The sequence below is a fragment of the Corvus cornix genome, chromosome 2 (genome assembly GCF_000738735.6).
Source record: "Corvus cornix cornix isolate S_Up_H32 chromosome 2, ASM73873v5, whole genome shotgun sequence".
Taxonomy (NCBI): domain Eukaryota; kingdom Metazoa; phylum Chordata; class Aves; order Passeriformes; family Corvidae; genus Corvus; species Corvus cornix.
The window spans coordinates 153,812,796-153,839,123 of NC_046333.1; the positions used below are offsets into that span (position 1 = coordinate 153,812,796).

The 26,328-nt window shown below is 50.5% G+C and overlaps 1 protein-coding gene across 5 annotated transcripts in view; it reads right to left on the reverse strand.

Moving 5' to 3' along the window:
- The window catches only part of ARHGAP39 (Rho GTPase activating protein 39), a 104,050-nt gene that overhangs the window by 16,805 nt on the left and 60,917 nt on the right, over positions 1–26,328 (reverse strand). For 3 of the 5 annotated variants that reach the window (XM_039548810.1, XM_039548811.1, XM_039548812.1), the window contains exons 2-3: positions 19,430–19,861; positions 8,904–8,984 (exon numbers count right to left, since the gene is read on the reverse strand). In XM_039548810.1, the coding sequence (XP_039404744.1) occupies positions 8,904–8,984; positions 19,430–19,861 (513 nt within the window). Of the gene's footprint in view, positions 1–8,903; positions 8,985–19,429; positions 19,862–20,784; positions 20,874–26,328 lie in introns of those variants that run through there. The other 2 variants (XM_039548814.1, XM_039548809.1) reach the window with 1 other exon arrangement.

The window sequence follows — 26,328 nt, forward strand, 5'->3', positions numbered from 1 at the left end:
ACTATCCCAGGTTGCTCCAAGCCCCTTCCAACCTTGCTCAGCTCCTGAAAAATCTGCTTTTCCTGCCCAAATTATGCACAAGGACCTTGGATCATTCCCTGTTTCTTCTGGAAGACCTGGATGTCTTTAATCCTCATTAATAACCTGACTTTTATACACACATCCCAAAAATTGTGAGGAAAGACAACAGAAGAGCCACAGAGGATTCCCAGCAGATCCAGGCAGCACATCCCACCCAGAGCCGCTCGTGCCGGGAATTCTGCCTTTGGATTTCTTCACCATCTGCAAACAACGTTCCCGACCCTTGGGAGATGGTCTTGGAAGCCATGGAGAGATGGATCACATCCTCCGCATGGATCCAAGCTCTGCTCCCGAGCCACATCCTCGTTAACCCTCTGCTTCTTGATTCTCCTTTTCCCACTTTTTTTATTGCCTGCGGACAAGGAATTCAAGCTTTATCTGTGTCCAAGGGGGAAAAGCTTTGCACATCCAGCTCTGGGATCCAAGAGCAGAAGGATGTGGAGCTGCTGGAGTGAGTCCAGAAGAGGACGTGGAGATGCTCTGAGGTTTGGAGAGAGGCTGGGAGAGCTGGGAATGTCCAGCCTGGAGAAGGGAAGGATCCAGGGAGACCTCAGAGCCTCTTCCAGTGCCTAAAGGGGCTCCAGGAGAGCTGGAGAGGGATTTTGGACAAGGGATGGAGGGACAGGACCCAGGGAATGGCTTCCCACTGCCAGAGGGCAGGGATGGATGGGATTTTGGGAAGGAATTCCTCCCTGTGAGGGTGGTGAGGTGGAGGAATGGAATTCCCAGAGAATCTGTGGCTGCTCCATCCTTGGAAGTGTCCAAATCCGGATTGGAGCAACCTGGGATAGTGGAAGATGTCCCTGCTCATGGAAAGGGGTTGGAATGAGATGATCTGGAAGTGCCCTGCAGAAATCCACGTTTTCACTCTTTCCCCACCCCCACCCGAACACGAATCCCTCCTAAATCCAGGTGTTTTAACTCAAACCAGGTGAAACCACCGCTTAATTCCCAGCTTTGCAGCTGGCATTAATATTCCAGCCTGCAGCATCTGGCAGCAGTGGATCCGAATAAAAATCCTCAACGGAGCAGCGGCGTTGCTGTCAAATCACCTCGTCAGGGCCGAGCTTTCAATCCAAATATTAAATAACGGGAAGCAATATTTCTGAAAGCTCCATCGTGCTGCCCTGGATTATGGCTAAACCCCACAAAAAAAAACCTCTGCCATGGAATAAATGGAATTTTCTGCCTGCAAAAGGAATCCCAAAAAAGCCCTTTTTGTGCTTAAATCGCTGCCCACGAGCGCTGCGGCCGCTCCAAGAAATTCAAGGGATGCCGGAGTGGAGAACGAGTCCCGGCCGCCTTCCTGGCATGGGGCATCCGGCAGAAATTCCAAGTATTCCTGTTATTTCTGGCTTGGCACTGGGTTCTCCCTGCTGTTTTCTCCGTGTGGGGAAGATTCTACCGACTCTGTACATTTCCATGACAAACCGCTTCCCAAATCCCTCTGAATCTCCTATCAGAGAAATCAAATTTCTTTGGGAATTTGCATAACTTCCACATAATTTCCATCTGCTTTAGGGGAGGATTTTTCCGTGTTCTCTTAAATCTCCTTCCCTGCTCCAAAGCCTCCTCCTTGATCTTCTCCCAACCTTCGAGAAGTCAACGACGGAGGGGAGTGGAGAAATCTCCGGGTTCCGCGCGCTCCGTGAACAAGCCGGCTCCCTCATCCAGGAATTCCTTTGCTTCCAGTTGTTTTTTCTGGAGAGGCACAGCCACCCCCACCCCACACCTGCAGGTAAAAGCCCCCCCTCCCCTCATTTACATATCATTATTCATGCCAGCCAGAATTCCAACCATCCACAGCTCAAAATACCTTAAAAACCCATTAAAACAACCAAAATGATGGATTTTTACATTCCTGACGCTTTTAACGGAGTCAAGGGGCAGCTCCACTCCATCAAGGTGGGACTAAGGGAATAAATCATGGGTGGGCTTAAGTGGAATTATTCTAACAGGGTTTTCCTGGTTTTTAATGGAATGACGTGGCGACGCTTCTCTGAAGGAGGTTTAAAACAAGAATATTCCCAAAACCATGCATTTTTCCAAGATCTCTTCCTCTGCCCCGGTGTTGTTTAGACTTTGCAGGTGAAGATTAAAATTTAGAGCAGGGATTAAGTGGATTTCCCCCTCCTTGATTCGAATGATTAATTCAAATATTGTTTTCCGATGGAACGTGTCGGGATTTGCCGGCACGGGAAAAGCAAAGGATCCCCGGGCACCCCGCACCAACCTGGCTCCCTGTGCCATCCCAAATTCCCACCGTGCCCTCGCTCTTCCTCACCTTCCTCCCCCGGCTGCGGGATTTGGGAGCATCTTCTCCCACCACCTTCCACCTGAGCTTAAGATCCCTTTTTCCAGGGCTAAACTGGGATGGGAATGAGGGAAGCAGCCCGGCCCCCCTTCCCTCCCAGCTGGGCACCGCCAGCACAGCCTGCTCCGAGCGCATCCCGCTGGGAAGTCCAGGGTCAGGGATGAGCCGGCGGCGGAAAAACCTCCCTGTGCCTGGCACGGTGCCCGGCACCGCTCCGGCAGCACAAATATCTCCGTGAAAAATGCAGGGAAAGGTGAGCAGCAGAGCCTGAAGACGTCCAGGCTTCTACCTGAAGCCTCCCATGATCCATCTGGAATTTTCTGTCTGGGATCATGTCCTTAGGACAGAAATCCAGCCCCTATAATCATGGAAAACTCATATTTTATGCTAATTTATAACTAAATTAAGTGATAGGAAAACAGGATAAAATCCTAAAATCCTCCATCCTTAAGGTTTTGCTGCTCTTCATCTGCAAGTAGTGCTGTTCCCAAAAATTCACATGGAATTCTATGGAATTCCATGTATATCAATATCCCAGGGTTTGGACTGCACCTGGAATTTTAAATTCCTGCTCAAGCCCTCGTTTCTCAGCTTTTGTGGGATGTGGGGTTCTCACAACCCCACCATGACCTCTCCAACCCTTCTTCCACACTTCCAATCCCTCTTCCCATTTTTAGGAGCCTGGAAGTGTCACTTCCTCCTTGGAATTCTTTTTTTTAGGAAGCTTTTTGATTGGTTGAAGCTGATTCCTAGGAAAACCAGAATGAGTGAGGTGAAATCTGGAATGTGGGCAGTGAAATGTAAATTCGGGAAGAAGGTGAACGCTGGGATCAAGTTTTCCAAGCACCTGAGGGTCTCCTTCTCTCCTTCTTGGTTGGGATGGGCTGATGGGTCTCTCTGATGGGAAAACCATCAGGAAGTGGAGTTGGAAGAGGTTGTTGGGATCAGGAGGAGATGGATTCATCCTTATCCATGGACATCCCATTCTGCTCCCGGTGGGACAACGAGGGCCTGGCAGCTCCAGATGGGAGTTCCAAAACCCTCCAAACTTTTCCCAGGATGATCCAGCTCTTTGTCCATGGAAGAACCATGGAGAAGGTGCAGCATTCCCACCAACGGGATGAGATCCCAACTCCCTTTGTCTCCTGCTGAACACCCGTGATGGGACCACGAGGATGATTTGATGGATACACCACGATCCGTGGGATATCTGGGGTGGAGGGAAATCCGGTTTGGTCTTTGGGAATTTTGGAGTGATGGGAATGCTGAATGCCAGCTTTTAGCCAATCCCTGTTGACATCAAAGCTTGGTTTGATGGATGTCCAAGATCTCCTGAAGCTCTCCGCACACAATTCCATTCTCCAACTAAAATATTCCCATAGGATTATGCCCATCAAAATACCATAAAAAAAAAAAAATCCTATTATTTTTCCAACAGGAAAAGATGAAACTCTCAGGGATTGTCTCCGGATGGTGCTATGGGATCACTCGTAGCTCCAAACCCTCAACACCGAATCTCTCCGTGAGACATCTCCCACGTTCTGCTGCTCCGGTGGCATCGGCTCTAATTAACATCCGTGGAAGTTGATCAAGACAAGAAGGAGGTAACGACCCATCCCATCCCTTGCCATCCCCTTCCCACTTTTTTTAGGAGAAGCAGGGCTGGGAAGATGGATTTTTGCCGTTTTCTGGCAGCTGTTTGAACATCGCGTGGTGGGATGGTTGGGTTGGCACATTGGAGGCCATGAATCCATAACCAAATGATTTTGTGGGATGTAAATAATGAGGTAACACCAAAATGAACTCGGACGACGGCTCCTGATGAGTCACTTGGCTGAAGGTCAAGTTGACCTTGCTAAAGGTCAACTTGAGGTGGACCTTCCCCAGGCCACAGCACGCACTGTGTCCTCTTGGTTTGGGACATCCATGATGGCCGGGGGTTCTCCAGTGAGCCCCTCTGGGATCAATCCCATCAGGAACCCACCAGGAGGAAGCACAAGACCAACACAACCCATCCTGGCAGCCGAGCCGGGCATGGAGGACACGGAGGCCAGCAGGGACAGCACATTCCCAGGAGCCAATCGGGGCTGCTCATCCCAATTAAAACAATCCCCCAGAAACAGCCTCTTTCCTGAAATCCAAATGTCACCGAAAACAAGAGGAGATCTTTCCAGATTGGAGAAGGAGGAGGGAATGCTGGGAAAGAGCACAGAAGAGCCTTTATCGTTATGAGGAATCAGCTGGGAAGTACAAAGAGACCAGAAATGACATTTCCCAAAATAGCCGATCAATAGGGAATCTGCTCCCGCTGGCTCCGGGAGTGAGACAAAGAGTTCCAAAAATGGTGATTTTTCAGCTCTTGCCTGTTCCGAGTGGATTTCACATTCCCTGGAGTGCATTCCCTACGCCAAAGCCTTTCATCGTCTTGGAATCTCCAGCCTGAATCGTTCATCCCTGACAGGACACAGGGAATGGCTTCCCGCTGCCGGAGGGCAGGGTTAGGTGGGATATTGGGAAGGAATTCCTCCCTGGGAGGGTGGTGAGGGGCTGGAATGGAATTCCCAGAGGATCTGTGGCTGCTCCATCCTGGAAGTGTCCAAGGCCAGGTTGGATGGGGCTTGGGCAGAGGGCCCAGCCCAGGAGGTCCCACCACTGCGATACCCCCAAGAACAGCCATCGACCCTCATCACTTTTCTTCCAAAAGATGGGATTTTCATCCCAGGGAATCACCGGTGTCAGTTCTGCTCCTCCTCCTCACTTCCAAGGGAACCAGGGAACAGACTGACCTCTAAAAATCAGGAATGGTCACATTTATTAACTCTCGGTCGGAACCGCTCTCAAAATCTGGCGTGGTGGTTCCTCACCTCCTTCCCAGGCTTCTCCAAAGCTCCCGGAAGTCTCTTCCTGAATTTTGGGCCTGGATTCACACACCTCTTGGCCAAATTACACCCATTCCCTGCATCCATGTGGCACTAGGACAACAAATCCAGATGGAGAAGGGCTGAACGTGGCCAGGGCAGGATTTGGACACTGAACCATTTGGACACTGAACCTCCCTCCAACCATGGAGGACGAATCCAGTGACCCTCATGAGAGCCAAGAGGTGAAGACAGCTGGAAAATGACAAATTTTTGGAAAATTACAGCTGTGTCCCAAAACAGTGGTGGTCCCACCACCACGACCACCTCCTAAACCCTGGCATACACAAACCCACCTCCGAAACCACCTCAGGTGCCTCCACGCAAGGTTCTGTGGAGCTCCGAAAGGTGGTGCCAGGATTTTTGGGAGCCAACCCCAATTCTCTCCCTATTTCCCTAATTTCTTGCTAGGATGTAATTCCTGTTGACCACGAGAAGCTCAAAGACCTCTAAACATTCCTGGATGTGGAGGTCAAGGAGAAATTGAGGAAAACCATGTCAAGGATCCCATGCAGGTGAAGCAGCTGCCCTCCTGCTCTCCTAAAACACCCATGGAAGAACTGGGATTCTCCCTGCTGATGGATTGGACATCCCAGCTCTCTGCCAAAGAGCTGGAACACAACAAGGCACCTTCTCCAGCTCCAAAGCCTGGAATGAGGGATTTCACCACAGCTTTGGAGCACTTTGGTGCCATTGCTGCTGTCTGGGAGGAGAAAAGGAGAAGATGGTCCTTGATGTTGAAGATTTTTGGTCTTAAGTCCAGCTCGAGCAGCCTTGGACCTTCCATCCATTGACTGGCCAACACGACCATGGGATGAAGACAGAAATTTGGGATTTCTCCCATAAACAAGCAGATTTCCCGATGGGAAGATTGATTTTGGATTAGCGAAGAGTTCAAGTCCCTCAAGAGAAGAGGGATGCGAAGCAGCTCCAGGGACCACAAATCCAGAGGGAATGAAGAGGGAAAGGGTTAAGGGCAGGCATCGTAATTGACTGAATGACTGGATTTGGGATTCCAGGGCTTCCCGACAAAAGCCTTCCAGGCAGATGGAGCATGACGTCATCCTCTTAATGACACCCACTAATTTCATTACGTTGGAAAAATCTCCCAGAGGAATTGTTGGCCGGGAGCTCCGAGCCAGGGCTGTCAAGGAAGCAGAAAAATCTTTCCCTGCTCCCGAGGATGTTGCTGCAGCTCCTGGGGTAATCCCAGTGGCTGAACCCCAGAGCTGCACTTGGAGGTGATGATGATTCCATGGATGAGGGTGTTCTCCCAGCTGAATCCCACGGGATTTCTCAATCAAGATCTGTCTTCTCTTCACAAAAATCCCACACTTTGTCCCAACATCTGGGAGTTCTCCAGTTTCTCCTTTCCCGGCCAGAGGGGATGGAAGAAGGCAGGAACCACAACCTGGGTCTCACCAAGCTTTCCCATCCACCAGAGAACTGTGGAGGTGTTGTGGGACTCAATCCTGGATCCCTCTGCCATTTTCCAGAGGAAAACCTCTGGAATTAATGCCAGACTTGGGGAGAAGAGGGTTGGAATGGCCTGAGAAGGCTGTTGGGTTGCAGACCTGATTCTCCAGCTGATCCTGGGACCTTCAGGATCATTTAATGAATGGCGTTTGGAAGTGGATGGATCTGAGGGAGCTTTGGCAGCTCCAGTGGAAGTGTTTGATGGCTCATCCTACTTCATGTGGAGTCTTTGGATTCGATCCTGCTCCAAATTTGCCATCTCCATGTTGGCATAAGCCCATGGGACAACCAGAGACCCCCCAGTCCCTGTCCAAAGGTCCTGGAGCACCACCCTTCCTATCCCTGGAAGTGTCCAGTGCCAGGTTGGACAGGGCTTGGAGCAACCTGGGGTAGTGGAAGGTGTCCCTGCCCATGGCAGAGGGTGGGACTGGATGATCTTTAAGGTCCCTTCCCACCCAAACCATTCCGTGATTCCATGATTCATTTTCCCCCTTATCATGAATCCCATTAACAGGAATTCATCATGAGCTCCGATTCCAGCTCCTGGCACTCACGGGGTTAAACCAAAATCCCACCCTGTGGAGCTCTGCCGGCTCTGTGAGACTTGTTCTTCCAGAAGGAAGTCCACTCACAGCTAATTAAGCAAAGCTGCTAATTAGCTCCTTGGCTGGCGGCGGCTGGGGGAAGGGCGGCGAGGGCTGCTCCGTGGGTTTTTATGGGATTGGGAAGACGGAGGCATCTCCTGCGGCACAGCTGAGCTCACGTGTGTGGTGACACCGAAGCTTTTAATTGCCTGGGTGGCCACGGCCACCCGCCCAAATCCGCAGTGTTCCTGTCCCCATCACCGGCAAATCCCACCAGATTCTGGCTCGGCTCCCACTGCTAATCCGATGCCAAACAGGAGGCCCCTGAAATCCCTGTTTCCCAACCAAACAGCTCCACGCTTCCCAAATCACGCTCCTTCCCACTCCTCCTCACTTCCTGGGAATTGCATCCACCCAGCTCATGGGTGGGATCAGGTTGTCCATGGATTCTCTCCGCGCTCAAGGAGAGCGTTTGGCTGGTGAGGATAAAAACCCGATCCCATTGCCCTGTTGGTTCTCCCTCTTGGAATTTTTTCCCTCTCTTCCTTAAGTAGCAGTTAATTCTGGTGCTCCCGGGAGGTCACTCGGCAGCAGTGAATTACAGGGAAAGGCGGGATGGAACGTGGCCAGCGCCGCTGGGGGATTTTCCACCCACAAGTGTCTTGGATTGGGATGGAGATCACGGCACTCGCCAGCTTGGAACAGCAGGAAAACGTGCCAGGAAAAGGGATGAGGAGCATCACGCCCTTCCCAGTCAGCATTTCCAGCATGGAAAGCAATGGAAGAGCTGGAAGTGCTTCAACTCACCCCCAATTCCAGAAAAAACACAGGAATGTGTGGAAAACGTGCCAGGAAAAGGGATGAGGAGCATCGTGCCCTTCCCGGTCAGCATTTCCAGCATGGAAAGCAATGGAAGAGCTGGAGGTGCCTCAACTCACCCCCAACTCCAGAAAAAAAACAGGAATTGGGGGTTTACCAAAACCTGGAGCAACCAGGCAGGGAGTGACTCCATAAATCCCCAAAATCTGGTCTTACCCTCGGCTTGGATTTTTGGGGTTTAACAAGGACTTGGTGGGGTGCAATGAGGACTTTTGGGGTCCAACAGAGACTTTTGGGGTTCAATGAGGACTTGAGGGATTCTAGAAGGACTTGGCGGGGTCTAACAAGGACTTGGGGGGTTTTTGGAGAAGGACTTTTGGGATTCAATGAGGATTTTGGGGTTCAGTAAGGATTTTTGGGGCTCAACAAGGGAGTTGATGGGGTTCAATGAGGATTTTGGGGGTTCAGTGAGGATTTGGGGTCCAAGAAGGACTTGGTAGGGATCAAGAAGGATTTTTGGGGTTCCTTAAGGACTTTTGGGGTTCATTGAGGACTTCTGGAGTTCCACAAGGACCTGAAGGCAACACAGGAAGGGAAGGGATGAGGAGAAGGACTGGAAGAGTGGGAATAAAACATCAGTGTCATTCACGGCCCCACTATCCCATGCCGCCACCCATCCCAACCCCAATCTCGGAGGGAAATTCCAGCTACCTGTAGTGGAGGAGTTGTCCTTCCGTGCTGTAATCCCGATAAATGTCGTATTCCTTCTCAAACACTCCGGAAGGCGATGAACTGGAAAACAGGAATGGTGAATGGGGGTTATCAAGGGCAACGTCAATGTCTCCTTTAGGATGAATGGAGATGAATCCCATCGGGATGGGTTCCACCTGTCCTGGATCTGCTCCTGGGACCTGCTTGAGCTTGGAGTCATTGATTGAGTTGGTGGCCAGATGATGATCAAGGCCCCATTGTCCAACCCTTCAAAGATCATATTTTCCCTTAAAACATCTGAGCAGATCCCAAACATCTCCCGGCTCTATCCCACCCATGGTCCTTTCCGAGTGCCTTGATGCCGCTCCCGCTCCTCAACAACCTTGGATGGTCAGAGCCAAAGTGGGAAGAGGCAAATCCCCCAAAAAAACCTTTTTGCCACATTTTCATCTAAATCTGAGACCGCAGAGCTCTTGTTCCCGGAAGATGGAGAAGGTCACACCACCAACCCACTCCCAAGAGACACCATACTTGGAAAAACATGGGAAAAAACCACCTGGGAGCGCAGGATGGAATTTCCAAGCTGATTTTTGGACTTGCTGGGGTTCAATGAAGACTTGGGAATTCAACGTGGACTTGGAGTCCAAGAAGGATTTTGTGGGATTCAAGAAGGACTCAAAGCTTTTCCTGTAGGATCAAACCCACTCTTGATCCATGTTTTTGGCTCCATGCTTTTCCAATGGCCGTGAATCCATGCCAAGACCCTCCAACACTTCCCAAAAAACAGCACAAAACCAGGTATTGATCATTGTCTTTCCAATATTATCCATCCCTGCTGCCAATGAACACAGAAAAAGGTTTATTTTTGCCTTAACAGCCATTCCTGGTGGGAATGTGCTCAGAATTGGTCCCGTTTGGAAAACACGGAGCAAATAATCAGAAAACATCTGGAGAAAAAACTCAACTCCGAGCAGTTTACAAATAAAAGGGTCTTAAAATCCCCGCCCTGTATCCACAGTAAGACTCCCACGTTAATAAAATTCGGATCCCATGTTGGTTTCGGGAGAAAAAAAGAGGGAAAAGAAACAAATCTTCCTAATAGGATAAAGCTCAAAAATTTTAGTGGAGCAAGAGGCAATAAAATTAAGCTTCTGTCAAAGCTAATTTTAATGGGATTTAGCCCTGGAATTATGACTGTGTGGAATTGCTTAATCCCTTTTTCCTCTCCAGTGCATGTGAATGGATTTCCTTCTTGTCCTCCAATATTCCCAAGAGAAAGGCATCACCTCTGATCCCGGTGCTGTACCCAGATCCATGGTGGAATTCAAATGGATCCTAGATCCATCCCTGGAAGTGTCCAAGGTCAGGTTGGACAGGGATTGGAGCAACCTGGGATAGTGGGAGGTGTCCCTGCCCATGGAACTGGATGGGCTTTAAGGTCCTTTCCCAACCATTCCAGGATTCCAGGAGAGTTCAGGAGCTGTTTAAAGTCCTTCCCTGTGGATCTGCTTCCCAGCAGCACCCCCCCCCCCCCCATCCCATCCAATCCAGCAGCATCCCAGGGGAAAGTCTGGTGGGAATATCGGTTTTTCCTTCTAAAAACTCCCCTGGAAGCAGGACATGGCCAAAACAGGACCATGAAACCCAAGAGACACAGGAATTCCCTGTGGCCTTGTGGGATGGACCAACAGCTCCCCCCACTGCCATCAGCGAGGTCCACACCCCTCCAGAAGGGAATTCCCACTCCTCCAGATCCCAGGTTTCTGTTCCAGGTGCCAGGGTCAAGTTCCGCATGCTCCTCCATCCCTTATTTCGGCCGAGCCCAAGGACAGGTGGTTTTTCTTGGAGCTTTTGGGAGTTCCAAGATCTTCCAAATCCATCAGAGCCATGGCTTGGTTTCCATCCATGCTTTGTCCCGCTGTTCCGTTTCACATCAGCATTAATTATCCCTGTCCAGAGCAAGTCCAGGCCTCCTCCGGACCATCTCTGACGAGGTTTCTGTGCAGACAGAGTTGATGGATGAGTGAATCCATCCCAAAGATTTGGACTGGAGGCAGTGTGGTGGGAGCCGGGCAGGGAATCTCCACAGGGATCCATGGGAGGACGGAGCGGTGGTCGCACATTACCAGGGGTGGCTGAGCTGGCTGCGCTCGCTTTCCCAGGATGAGATGAGTTTTTGGGAATCATTAAAAGCCACCGGCTGAGGTTTCAGCGTTAATGAGCAGCCTCTGGAAGCTGTGGGCGTGGAACTGGCCGGAGAGCCGGGAGCAGGATTCCCAGTTAATTCCTCGTTAATATTTAAACAGCAGCACTGCTGGATTCCTGCTATTCCAGCTTCCCACAGGCAGGGATGTGACGGAGCGTGGCCCCAGCCCTTTGTCTGCCCCCCTCCAGCTGTTTTCCCAAGGTTTTTAAGCCAAATCCTTATGGATTTTGCTTGACTAACAGATCCATTGGATTAAAGGAGGAATTTTACAATGAAGGTGGTGTAACACCGGCACAGGAGAATCTGTGGATGCTCCATCCATGGAATAGTCAAGGCTGGGTTGGATGGGGCTTGGAGCAACCTGGGATAGTGGAACGTGGCCCTGCCCATGGAAAGGGGGTGGAACTGGATGGTTTTGAGGTCCCTTCCAACCCAAACCATTCCATGTTTAAGGTCCTTCCTGCAGTGTCCACCTTGACCCAGTTTGTGTCCTCAAGCTGGACATTCCCACCCAAACAGGTCTTGGCCAACCTGGAACAACCGGGATAATCTGGAAAGCTCAACCCAAATGAATTTCCCAAGTGGGCATCAAGCGCTTCCGCAAACACGGGGCTACAAGCACTGGGTTGCATCCCAGAAATCCCGATGGATAAAACCACACGGAGCTGGTCACAGGAAGCAAAACCAGTTCTAACTAAAAACTTGCCTGGTCGGGAAACCCGGCTTTGGTTTTGGAAAAGTGTCCTGAGGTCTCCCAAAATCCTGCTCCAGGCAAAGCCAGCCCAGCTCCATCATCTTCTCCTCCTGTGCTCCAGCCTGACCATCCTGGTGATTCCCCACTGGATTCTCGCAGGTTTTTCAGGTTTCTGATAACCCTGAACTCCCTGAGGTTGCCCAGTAGTGGTCAAACGAGGATTAAATCTTCCCTGGACCTACCAAGATGTTCCCAACTTCCCTTGCTCACCTGCACTTGGGATAACACTTCCCAGGATTTCTGGATCCTCAGGTGGCCACCAGTTTGTCCATCTCGTGGCTACACCTGGCCTTGCTGAGCTTCAGGAAGTTCTTCCCAACCTGTTCTCAATCCATAGGATCCCTCTGAGCTCCAGCCCTGCCCTCAAGCTTATCTGGAGACGGGGGTGACTCCTGTCTGCTCCACAGATTATTGATAAGGATATGGATCGGGAGAGGAGCCGGGATGGGCCTGGGAGGAGCCAACCGTCGGGTTGGGAATGAACCTTTAACCACCACCCTCCGAGCTGGATGATCCAGTTTTTATCCATCAAGTCGTGTCCCTGTCTAGATTCCGATGTGCCAACTCGGACACAAGGATGAGGGATACATCCAAAGCCTTTCTGGGACACTGTGAAGGTGATTTTCCATGAATAAAGGGGATTTTCCACAAATAAAGGTGATTTTCCATTAATAAAGATGGTTTTCCATTAATAAGTGTGATTTTCCAATAAAAAAGGTGATTTTCCATGAATAAAGGTGATTTTCCAATACCAAAGTGATTTTCCATTAATAAACGTGATTTTCCATTAATAAAGATGATTTTCCATTAATAAAGGTGATTTTCCAATGAAAAAGGTGATTTTCTTTTAATAAGGGTGGTTTTCCAATAAAAAAGGTGATTTTCCAATAAAAAAGGTGATTTTCCATTAATAAAGGTGATTTTCCAACGAAAAAGGCGATTTTCTATTAATAAGGGTGACTTTCCAAAAAAAAAGGTGATTTTCCATTAATCAAGATGATTTTATATTAATAAAATTGACTTTCCCTTAATAATTTTCCCTAAACCACGGATTACAAACCCTCCAGCACGGACACAAATTTATTCCTGGCAGCTTTATCTCGGGAACCTCTGGCAGTACGACAAAACCGAATGAATTTTTAAAAAAATCAATAAATCCAGGAGTTGGGTTTTTTCCCACCTGCAACAGGAAGTGGCACCATTCCACAGCTTTTCGAAAATCAGGGAAAGTGAGTGGCCTGAAATAGCTCAGCTCCATGGCATAGCCAGGAATAGAAATGAAATCCTGGCTCCTAATCCTCGGCTCTAATCACAGCCCTGCAAGGCTTCATACTCTTAATTACAGCCCCTGCTTCCAATAAAACTTCAAAGATGGTTTTCTTTGGAGTTATGTAACCAGAATTTCGGGGCCGGCCACCGACGCAAACGCTCGGAGGAATTAGGCAAATATCCGTCTAATCCGCGTTTCGCAACGGGAAGTGGGGAATTCAAGGAAAGGATATTAAAAAGTGCCAGGAGCCAGAGCTTTGCCCCTGATTTCCAGCCGGGCTTGGAGCAAGAAATGCCGGATATGAGCATTTTTTCTGGGAAATATTTGAGGATGGAATGAGGAAGGGGAGTTAAATCTTGTTTGGTTTATGCTGGGAATGTGTTTTCCGCTGGTTATCCCCAAATATCCGTGTGTGTCCTCGGACGGTTCATCCGCCAAGAGCTTCATGACCTCAATAAACTCAAGGATCACAGCGAAGAACTGAATTTAAGGAAGGAGCCCCTGGCAGCTGTTGAGCCTGGAAAATGGATTCAAGGATCTTGGAAGTCTTTTCCAACCTTAACAATTCCATGCAAAACTCACCCGGATGGGTGGGATGAGACCTGGCACCTGTTGGAGCACCCCCAGTATTGGGAAAAGGGGAAGGAGGTTGAAGCTGAAGGAATTGTTGAGTAGGAAAATCTTCCATGGGGGAAATCAAGTCTTTGGATAAATCTGGGAATGCTGGGAGATCCTATCAAAGACATCCATCATGCTCCGGCAATGCCCCATCCCTGGAAGTGTCCAAGGCCAGGTTGGATGGGGTTTGGAGCAACCCAAATCATTGGAAGGGACCTCAAAGACCACGGAATTCCGACTCCTCTGCCATGGACAGGGATATCCAAAGTCACTCGGAGCACGAGCTGGATTTTTGCCGTGAAATGGGTGGGAATAAGTCAAAACCTGGGATAAAACACTAAAAAAACCCCATTGGAAGACTGAATTTGGGAGCCTTCCCAACATCCTGCCTCATGGTTTGGGAAATTGAGGCTCTCATGGAACCAGGGGAAGAGTCTGAAGCCGGGAAATTTCCTGGTGATCCTTAAATTTAAAAAATCTTCAGGACAACTCAGCTGGGATGGATTCAGCTCCTTGTCATGGATTCCGGAAGGGTGGAAAGAGGAGATAATTCCATGTCCTGAGGACAGGAATCCTTGGATTGTGCAAGGTGTGTCCGACAGAGGTGAAAATGGGAAGGGAAAGAGCAAAGCAAACAAAGACTGGAATGGAATTCCCAAAGAAGCTGTGGTTGCTCCATCCTTGGAAGTATCCAAGGCCAGGTTGGATGGAGCTTGGAACAACCTGGGATTTTGTGGAAGTTGTCCCAGGGGGATTGAACTGGAAAAAAGCAGGGATGAGGCTGTTCTGCCACAGGCAGCAAATAAAAGGGAGAAAAAAAGTCTGAGTTTCAAGAATTCCAACAATTTCCTCCAACATTCCCTCCCCTGGGCTGGCAGCAGGGATTGGGATCCCTCAGAGCCTGCTCCAAGGGCAGGAAGAGCCCATGGTGGTTTTCCCGGCCACCGGAGCCAGGGAGGTGTCGGTGCCGGGACCTCCTGCTCTACCCATCCACTCTGTGGATAAAACATCGGGAAGAGAAGGATTTGCAGTGGAATGCCGTGGGCTGGGAATGGGATGAGGTTCCCACAACACCGGGAATTGGCAAGATGGAGAAATTCCTCTTTGTCTTTAAGGGATGGGATGGATGACGCAGTTTTTAGGGTTGATCCAGATCCATATAGAAGTTTCAACAGGATCAAGAGTTCCAGGCTTTAAAAACTTCCTTTTTGTTTTTTTTCCTCCCATAGTGGAGCAAAAACTTCATCAAATCATGGAAATTTCATGGAAGAACTTCATCAAATGATCAAACCCATGGTTTGGGTTGGCAGGGAAAATCCCATCCGCTTCCAACCTCCGCCATGGGCAGGGACAGCTCCCACTATCCCAGGGTGCTCCAACCTGACTTGGGACACTTCCAGGGATGGAGCAGCCACAGCTGCTCTGGGAATTCCATTCCAGCCCCTCACCACCCTCCCAGCCAAGAATTCCTTCCCAATATCCCATCCATCCCTGCCCTCTGGCAGTGGGAAGCCATTCCCTGTGTCCTGTCCCTCCATCCCTTGTCCCAAGTCCCTCTCCAGCTCTCCTGGAGCCCCTTTAGGCACTGGAAGGGGCTCTGAAGTCTCCCTGGATCCTTCTCTTCTCCAGGCTGGACATTCCCAGCTCTTTCCTCACACTGGGAGACGTCACCCACCTGGGAAAATCCAACATTTGGGTGAAGAAACACCTGGAATTCCAAGGCTTAAGCTCCTCCTGGATGCACGACATTGGGCAGGAAGGCCTTGAGGATCTACTCCACACCACGGCCCTTCCATGCGGTTTTCCAGAGCAAGTCCTGGGTTTCTCTTCCCACCGGAGGCTCGTCTTGGAAGGAAGGCTGGGAATCCCTGCAGGGACCTGGAAAATCCTCGGGCAGCAGATGCTGCGGAGATTTATGTCATTGATCCACCTGTTTTCCAAACCCGGGCACGGCAGGTTCTTCCCAATGCCTTCTGGGAAAGGAAATAAATGGAGAGAATTCCAAGGAAAAATTGTGGGACGCTCAAAACCAGGATATTTCAGAGGTTTGAGTCATCTCTTATTCCACAATGCTGCTTTTTTGGGATCTTTTGGAGTCAGGAAACGGCTGCTGCTTGCAGGCGGGATTTGATCCCAGAGAGCTCCAGCGGGCGTATTCCAGGGATTGGATTTTAAGGGAATCCTCCTTGGATATTCCAGCTCAGCCACACTTCATCCAGGAAGATTTAAATGCTGAATTTTATCTTCCCTGATATCCTGGTGCCTTTGGAATCGGGATGTGCAAAAAAAAGTGGGAATTCTGAGGAATAACTTGGGCACAATTTCCCAGCAGATAGGATTTGGGTAAAGACCCATCATATTCCGAGATTCTTGTGTTTTGGTCCAAAGAAAATTCTCCTGATGGTCAAAGATCCACTTCCTTGTCCTTCAAGCTTCCACTTGGAAGTCCTCCTTGGAAAAGCAGCAGCAGAGCTGAGTTTTCCATGGAAAAGGCTTCTCTCTCCCTGCCTGACACCTTCTCCAAGGATTTCAAGCCCTGCACGGACCAATAACCTCAGACACTTCCTGACAGCGTGGAAAATCCCAGTGACCTGACAGAAAATCCGACTGACGTTCCCGCTCCGAGATTTCACGGCTGTCAAGTCACGCTCCGGAGAAAAGCCACCATTTTAAGACAAGCATGGAAAACTCCAGGGGAAGGCTGGAAAATCCCTCTGGGAAGACCACCAGGACAAAGCTGCTGTTGAGATCCCAGGGTTGATTCCTGAGCTGGATCCGGCTGCTAATTAGAACAAATCCCACCTCACCATGGAAGTGTGAGGTGATTCTGGCGGGATCCAGGTGCTTGGCAACAGCAAATTCCCCGTGGATTCCAAGGGCTGACGCATCCCTGACCCGCACGGGTGGGATGGAACAAGCCCATGGATGTGAGGAATGGATTGGGAGCAGCCTCCAGCATCTCCAACCAAACCTGGAGACGCTCTGGTTCCTAAATCCTAAATTTTAAGGGAAGCTCCAGGCGTGAATTCCAATAAAAACTTTCCCACTTATCCCACATTCCCTTTTCCGATCAGACGAGCTGAGCTTATCCAGAAATCTTTAAATAAGACTTCATGAGATGAAACTTGGACTGGGAGGTTCCACCTGGAAACCTCTGGAGCTCCTTTCCAGCTGCGGATCTTCTGTGAGAAATGCAACCAAGATCTGGGAAAACACTCATGGAATCATGGAATGGTTTGGGTTGGAAGTGACCTTCACGATCATCCCGTTCCAGCCCTTTCCATGGGCAGACACATCTTCCACTATCCCAGGTTGCTCCAAGTCCCATCCAGCCTGGCCTTGGACACTCCCAGGATGGGGAAAATGAGGGAATGGGATTTTTTTCCAGCCAGGATATGAGGATCAAGAGTGGGATGCAGCCATGGTTTAGCTGAGCCCTGTCACCTCCAGGGATGAAGGTGGAAATTCCAGTCAGCAGGAATTTCTGCTCCCTCTAGTGGCATCCAAATTTTTACAATTTTAATTTAATTTTTAAAGCTCCAAGACCTGGGATCCGCTCAATCCAAATCCCTGGAAAGACCAAGACCTGGAATTCCTGGAGATTCAAGGACACGCAATCGTCCATCAGCCAAACCCAGCCCAGGGCTGAATTCCTCTTTTCCTCCAGCAGATTTCCAGGGATTAAACCTTTCTATTGGAGAGTCCAGCCCTCCTCCCACCTGATCCAGCGGCTTTGCATCCCATAATACACCTGCCAGGCCCAAGCACTGGGAACAGGGAATGTGTGGGTGGAGGACATGAAGGATTAAATCACCTGCAGTGTCCATGCTGGATCCGATGGGGGAATCGGATATGATGTGGGAATTCCCCCAGGGAGCTGCTGATCCCACCTTGGGAATGATCCTTCCCCCAGGGAGCTGCTGATGCCGCCCCTGTTCCTGCAGCAAATCCCAGGGAGGTTAAAATCCATCCCTTGATCCCTGTTAACCCCTCATGCTGCTTTGGGAATGGGATCCTGCTCCATCAACATGTGCCGGGCTCATCCCACGGAGTGGGCAGCAAGAAAGGTGGGAATTCTGCCCCTCTGCCCCACACAGGTGAGACCCCACCTGGAATTCTGTTTCCAGCTCTGGGGTCCAACAGCAGAAGGATCTGGAGCTGCTGGAGTGAGTCCAGAGGAGGCCATGGAGATGCTCTGAGGGCTGGAGCCCCTCTGCTCTGGAGCCAGGCTGGGAGAGCTGGGAATGTCCAGCCTGGAGAAGGGAAGGCTCCAGGGAGATCTCAGAGCCCCTTCCAGGGCCTAAAGGGGCTCCAGGAGAGCTGGAGAGGGACTTGGGACAAGGGATGGAGGGACAGGACACAGGGAATGGCTTCCCACTGCCAGAGGGCAGGGATCGATGGGATATTGGGAAGGAATTCCTCCCTTGTGAGGGTGGTGGGGCACTGGAATGGAATTCCCAGAGAAGCTGTGGCTGCTCCATCCCTGGAAGTGTCCAAGGCCAGGTTGGACGGGGCTTGGAGCAGCCTGGGATAGGGGAAAGTGTCCCTTTGTCAGGGAGGTGGAATTCCATCACCTTTAAGGCCCCTTCCAACCCAAACCATTCCATAACTCCGTGATTCCATGACTCTGTGTTTCCACGTCTGCCTGCAGTGAACAACCCCAAACCCATCTCCCTCCCCCAGATCCCCCTGCCCCACAAGGACACCCCATTCCCAGGCTCAGAGGTTCCATCAGAGCCTCTTCCAGGACCTCGGGAAGGTGGCACCTCCCTCAACGTGCAGAGCCGAGGCCGCCTCTGATGTCCCACATGAAAGCACTTGCTGAGCTGGCTATTCCTGTTCCCATCCAGCCACAGTTTCTGGGTGCCAGGCGTCGGGAGCAGGAGTTGGGAACAGGAATTCCACCCCTGCTTGGTCTCCTCAACCCGACTGGGTCCTTAACGTGGTCAAAGGCATCAATTAAGAGAAGACAAATCCATTAATTAATGACCTGCCTCAGGTTGCCCAGAAAAGCTGTGGCTGCCTCGTCCCTGGAATTGTTCCAAGTCAGGTTGGAGCAACCTGGGATAGTGGGAGGTGCTCCCATCCGAAAAACATGGATTTTAAGGCTCCTTCCAACTCAAACCATTCCATGATTCTGTGATTTGCAGCTTTCAACTCATAAAAGATGAAACAACGACAGAGCAGCAACACAAACGTCTCCCAACATTGTCCGTGGACCTTGGGAATTGAGCACTGACTCCCTTCTCCTTCCCGAGGGAAATTATCCCACAGGCCAGGAGCTCCCCAGGCCTGTGGCTGTGGCATGAATCATCCCGACTCCTTAGGGAGATCTTATCCAGGGAAATCATTTGAAACCACACCGGGCTCTAAACCCAGATTTCCAATCCTAAAAATGAATTTCAGAGGCCAAGAGATGATTCCTTGAAGGATCCTTTCTGCAGGGAACATCTAAATTGTCCCTAAGGTGGAAAAACACCTTCTCCCGATGTTTTTCCCTCTTTCTCCTTGTTTTGTGGAGGATTCAACTGGGTGGACACCCATGAAGAGTCGAGCTGGAGGAACGATCCATAAAATGTCTTTGCCCAAGACCTGCAGGATGAGGATCTCTGCTCTTTTCTCCCGGAGACCACCAGGATTAGGAATTCCCAATTTCATCCCACCCATCCCACCTTTACCTTTCCGTTTCCTCCTTCACCACGGAATACTGGCTGGACTGACGGCTCGACCGCTGCTCCTGCACCTTCTCATTGCCCTCCAGCTCCTGCTCCAGGGACGAGCTGGTGCTTCCTTCCCTGCTGACATTGCTGCTCCTCCCGGGGCTGTTTTCCGTGGAAGCCCGCGGCGACTCCGTGTTCTGCTTCAGGGTCTGCAGCTTGGCCAGGGGGATGATGTCGCAGTTCTGGGGACGGTGCCACACCGTCCTCTGCGTGGTGGCATTGTAGTAGTAGAAGCGGGAGGTGTTGGGGTCGAAGAGCTCCCACCACTGGTTCTCATTGGTGCGTTTGATCCGCACCCCGGCGGGGGGGTCCCACACGCACTCCCCCGTGATGAGGTTGGCGTACATGCGCTCCCGGGTCCGAGGCTCGATGATTTCCACCCATTCCAGCCTGGAAAAGGACAAGGAGAGAAGGGAAACGTCAACCGAGTGATCTCTGAAGGTCACCCAAACCATCTGATGATTCCGTGATTTGATGTGAGCGCAGGGCGGAGAAGAGCAACGACTCTTCCTTCCAACCCCACTTGAGTCTCTCAGCTCCAAGGCTCGATGATTCCTACCCATTCCAGCCTGGAAAAGCACGAGGAGTGAGTGGGAAACTTCTACCAAGATCCCTTCCAACCCCAACCACCCAATGGCTGCACGACTCGGCGCTCGCAGTGAGCACGGGATGAAGAACAACAACTCTTCCTTCCACCCCCACTGAGTCTCCCAGCTCCGAGGCTTGATGATTCCCACCCATTCCAGCCTGGAAAAGAACGAGGACAGACAGGAAACTTCAACCAAGGTCCCTCCCAACCCCAAGTCATCCCATGATTCCATGATTTGACACAAATGCAGGATGGAGAACAGTGACTTCACAACTCTTCCCTCCCATTGAGTCTCCCAGGTCCAAGACTCGATGATTCCCACCCATTCCAGCCTAGAAAAGCACAAGGAGTGAAGGGAAACTTCTACCAAGATCCCTTCCAACCCCAACCATCCAATGGCTGCACGACTCGGCGCTCGCAGTGAGCATGGGATGAAGAATGACTTCACCACTCTTCCTTCCACCCCCATCGAGTCCCACAGAATTATTTACACAAACCAGAGAATTCCCAAAGGGCTTCCAACCAATCCCTGATTTTCGGCTCCCAGGGAAAATCCAGTAAGTCTGCAAAGCACACGCCCGGCTTGGGGCCCCTCAGTGTCCACCTGGAATCGCGGCTTCCACCCCGAGCCCTCCACAGCTGAACCCCCTGAGGGTCCAGACCCGGGGATCAAAGCACATTCTGTGAGGGAATGGGAAGGACTGGATGGACTGGAAACACCAACCTGGAGATGAACTTCTTTTGCACGACCACCCGGCAGCCTGGCGCTGCTGCCCAGACCACCAAAACCGGCAGCATTTCCCACAAAAACTCCAAAATGATGGATTCGACCTCCCCCAGTCCAGCTGGAGCAGCGCTGCTCCCCGGCACAGATCCTGAAGCTCCTTCCCTCTGTCCTGATTTCAACACCGGGAAAAGGCGGCAGCTCTGTGGGACCCACCTCCGGCATCATCCCAAAACCACTGGCCCCAAAACACCTGGGCTGGGTGGCAACCACGGGTGGCACCAACACCGAAACCTGATGGTGGCGGGGATGGAGATGGTGAGGATGGAACAGGCCCAACCATGTCCTGGGCTCCATGGGAAGGAATGGAATGGAATGGAATGGGAGGGAATCATGGAATGGAATTGAGTGGAATAGTCCCATGGGCAGGGACAACTTCCCCTATCCCAGGGTGCTCCAAGCCTTGTCCAACCTGGCCTGGGACACTTCCAGGGATCCAGGGGCAGCCACATATTCTCTGGGAATTCCATTCCAGCCCCTCACCACCCTCCCAGCCAAGAATTCCTTCCCAATATCCCATCGATCCCTGCCCTCTGGCAGTGGGAAGCCATTCCCTGGGTCCTGTCCCTCCATCCCTTGTCCCAAGTCCCTCTCCAGCTCTCCTGGAGCCCCTTTAGGCACTGGAAGGGGCTCTGAGGTCTCCCTGGAGCCTTCCCTTCTCCAGGCTGGACATTCCCAGCTCTCCCAGCCTGGCTCCAGAGCAGAGGGGCTCCAGCCCTTGGAGCAGCTCCATGGCTTCCTCTGGATTCGCTCCAGCAGCTCCACATCCTTCTGCTGTTGGACCTCAGAGCTGGAAGCAGAATTCCAGGTGGGGTCTCACCTGAGTGGGGCAGAGGGGCAGAATTCCCACCTTTCTTGCTTCCCACACTGTGGGATGAGCCTGGGATATGTGGAATTTCCAGGACCAGAGCACATGGACAGGTCATGTGAAGCTTCTCACCCACCAACACCCCCAATTCCATCTCCCCAGCGCTGCTCTCCATCCTTTCCCCCCATTCATGTTTTCCTGGAATTGCCCTGACCCATGTTACTCAGAACCACAACAAAAGAGGTTTTTGGGATCATCCAGCGGCAATGGGAGCTTAGAAATTCCAAACAGGATTAAAAAAAGCCGTAATCCCAAGGAACAGAGAATTCCACTGATTTTTCAGACTACCCCAAACACTGCACTTGTCGCCTCTGGATCATCCAGAGGACACCTGAGACATTCCGGGATCCGCTTCCTTATTCAAATTCCTCAGGTTTTTTTGCGTGGGTTTATGTAAAAAAAATCGAAGGAATTAAATAAAGTTATTTGGGATTTATCCTTGTCTGCATTTACAAGGCTTTTAAGGAATGTCTAGAAATAGATAAGAAGGAATAAAAAGCTAAGCGAGGCTTATGAAGGAAGGTGCCACTTAAACCTGACACATCCAGGGAATCAGACAATGATGAATCACATGGATTGCATCCTGACACCTTTTCCTGGGAATGAATCCCTGGAGGCTCTTCAGAAATGCCCAATTTGCAAGAAAAATAGTCCCTGGAGAGGGGTCCCAGGTGTCAGCCTGGCCCTGAGCCCTCCGCTGATCCAGCTCATTTTCCAACTGGATTTAAACCTCATGATCGAGAAAAGAGTGGGATTTTCAGGTTGTGGGTTCCCAGATTGGCTCGAAACCCCCTAAAGGATGAAAATGTGTCCAACTCCTCTGGGAAAAGAGAGGAAAATCCGTAATTAAGCTTTTCCCTGCAGAACAGAGATTAAAAGCAGTTGGAGAAGAGTCTATCCTAAATCACGGCTTGACTCATTCTGCAAAACTCGGACCCAATCCAGCAGGGAACTGCAACTGGAAGCCACTTCCAGCTTTGGAGAATTGGATCATCAACGGGATTGGCCAAAGAACCGGCCAAGGTGGCCAACGGCACCTGGTTTATCCCAGCCCAGGGAAGGTTTGGAATTCCCAGGATATTGAGGGACTGGGGCGTGTTCAGGAAAGGCAATGGGATGATCTTGAAGGTCCCTTCCAACCTAAAGCGTTTCCTGTTTTTTATGAGGCAATTCAAATTCCCAGTTCTCGGCAAGGTTTTGGAGACCTTGGAAGCGGCTCCACAGCACTTGGGGTGCTCTGCTCCCCAAATCTCCCACTCCCAGGTGATCCCTTTGGATTCCCAAACCAAAATATCCAAGAGATCCAAGAACCAAACATGTCCGAGAACCCAAATCCCCCCATTAGAGCCCAATCCCCCCAAAACGATGATTCCCATCTTGATTCCCATCTTGATTCCCATCTTATTTCCAATCTTATTTCCATGCTTAAAATTAATTAAAACCCCTCCAAACTTCATAAAAATTTAAACTAATAATGGAATTATTAAATGAGTTGGGGTGAAAGGAGCTTTTAAAGCTCATCTGTTCCAACCCCTGCCTGTTATTTTATTTATTATTAATTAACATTAATGATTATACCCTTTGTTTTATTCACTATCCCCATTATTTATTATCCACTTCATTATTATTATTATTATTATTATTACTATTATTACTACTTTACTTGGTACACCCTTTATTTTATTTATTACTGATTTTTCAGGGATATTTAACTTAAAATATTATTTTAGCCTCTGGAAAAAACCACAATTCCTTAATGCCAGACCTTGGAAAACCCGGGCTGACAAAGGCGGAACCGAATCCCTGAGTGTCAGCAATAAACCAGGGAATATCAAAGTCTTCGGGAGCTGGGGCATTTTTCTGCACCGGTAATTCCATTTTTAGGGAAGCACATTATTAACCTGAAAGGTGGAATTGTTCTTGGTCATTCCTGATGGATGCAGCGGGAAAAAAATCAGGGCAGGCACCCAAAGGAGCAGCTGGAGCTGCTGGAAAAGCTCGGAGTGGGATAAAGTTAAGGAAAAATACTCCAGCTTTTCCCACTGAGGAGGAGTCACCTGCTCAGGGAGCAGCTGGGGAGGTGTTAAATGGGAAAAAAAATCATGGAATGAGGGCTGGGTGAGGGGTGGATCCTCAGCCAGTCCATGGAGACCGGGAAAAGAGCTCTGGTGGCTTCACTGTTTGCTCCAGAAAAGCCGAGCCATGGAATCGCTGTGGTCCCATCCCTTGCTGTGGAATTTTGGGAAATTGAATGTTTTTTCCCCAAAATTCCAAGGCAAATCTGTGGTAGCTTGACTCCAGGTGTCCTCTGTCCACCACGCCACTGGTGATGATCGTGGAAAAACATGGAATGGTTCGGGTGGGAAGGAACCTTTGAGGGTCATCCCACTCCATGGGCAGGGACAGCTCCCACTATCCCAGGGTGCTCCAAACTGGCCTGGGACACTTTCAGGGATGGGGCAGCCACAGATTCTCTGGGAATTCCATTCCAGCCCCTCACCACCCTCCCAGCCAAGAATTCCTTCCCAATATCCCATCCAATCCCTGCCCTCTGGCAGTGGGAAGCCATTCCCTGTGTCCTGTCCCTCCATCCCTTGTCCCAAAGTCCCTCTCCAGCTCTCCTGGAGCCCCTTTAGGCACTGGAAGGGGCTCTGAGGTTTCCCTGGATCCTTCCCTTCTCCAGGCTGGACATTCCCAGCTCTCCCAGCCTGGCTCCAGAGCAGAGGGGCTCCAGCCCTTGGAGCAGCTCCACGGCTTCCTCTGGATTCGCTCCAGCAGCTCCACGTCCTTCTGCTGTTGGAGACTCCAGAGCTGGAGGCAGAATTCCAGGTGGGGTCTCACCTGAGCGGGGCAGAGGGGCAGAATTCCCCCTTTCCTGCTGCCCACACCACAGAACACTGGGAATTTCTGGGATGTGACCACACCCCGCCAGGTCATATCCCATTTTTTACCAACCCCTCAGGACAGAAGGGAAATGTCAGGCAAAATCAGAGGTCTGGATTCATAACAACATAAACACCGGGAGCTGTGCATTTGTAAGGATCTGGAAAAGAATCCAGCACGGGACTCCTGCAGTGCTGCATTCCCAGCTGGAAACAGCTATTCCAGGAGAGCGGGAGAAATCCAAGCCCTCTGCTCCATCCTGACATGAATCCACAACAATTCTAGTGATGGAAAAGTGCTGGCAAGGCGGAGAGTGAACCCTAAAGCCACCTCAGGGAAAAATAAATTCCCTATCAAAGCGAATCCGTTGTTTCTGCTCATTCCTTTCCTAAAGAAAAAGAGGGAAAAATCCAGCTCCGGGAGGCAGGAGCCGTCGGATCCGGGTGTTAACGCGGTGCTTCTTTGACGGAGAAGGGATGTGACTCCCCGGGCAATGTCAGGGGAAGGTTCAAGGGCGGCCGGGGTGAAGAAGAGATGTCAGCAGGAATATTATGGGATGGCTGGGAGGATTATGGAATCCTGGAATGGTTTGGAAGTGGCCTTAAAGATCATCCAGTTCCATGAGCAGGGACACCTTCCACTATCCCAGGGTGCTCCAAGCCCTGTCCAGCCTGGCCTTGGACACTTCCAGGGATCCAGGGGCAGCCACAGCTTCTCCAGGAATTCCATTCCAGCCCCTCACCACCCTCCCAGGGAAGAATTCCTTCTCCAATTCCAAACTAAACCTCTCCATTTTTAATTCCAAACCATTCCCCCTCATCCCTGTTTCTCCGATAACCTGAAGCCTCAGCTCTGGGCAAAGCTGATCCTGCTTGGACTTAATTTCTCTCTTTTTGGAGGATTCAGGAATTTAAAACAGCTCCTCCAACTTCTTCCCCTCAAGTCTTTGCTTGGAGCTGTTCCTTTCCAACCAAAATCCCAGGAATCGATGTGGAAATCTGATCCCACTTCTCTCTGATCCCAAAAAACGCTCACTCAGCCGTTTTCCCCCTTGGACTGCAGTGATCAATAAATTCCGAATCATCTGAGGTGTGGAACGCTCCGAAATTTAAACTCATCCTAATCCAGGCCGGCTCATGGAATTAATCCAGGTGCCACGAGTGACACCGAGGTGACACCGGGGGAGGGGTCAACTCCCAACTTGGCCAATTAACCTCAATGACACAAATTCCAGCTCCTTAAAACCCAGCTTAAATCCCAACACGATCCAGGTTGGACAGGGATTGGAGCGACCTGGTCCCGTGGAAGGTTGGACTCGATGACCTTTGAAAGTCCTTCCCAACCCAGCCCATTTGATGTTTCCATGATCCCACAAGACTCTAATGACCTTATTACCATGAAAAATCCAAAAAAAACCCTTATCCCAAAAAATTGTGGCCGGTTCCTCCAAAACATCAACACAAGGAGGTTTTTTTGGTCAGGAAAAGCTTTTCCAAAGGCTGATTCAACAAAAGAATCCCTGTCCTCTGGATGTTGATGATGATGAAGAGCTTTGTCCCTGCCTTGCTCAGCAGTTTTCCAGCTGGCGACCCCGGGAACAGGCGTTGGATCGATCCCTGAGCCATGAAATAAATCCATAAAGGACTGGGTGGAAATCTGGGAGCTGATCCAGCTCTGGGTCTGTGCTGGGAATGCAGAGATGGGAGAAATTCCAAGGATGGAGATGTCAAGGT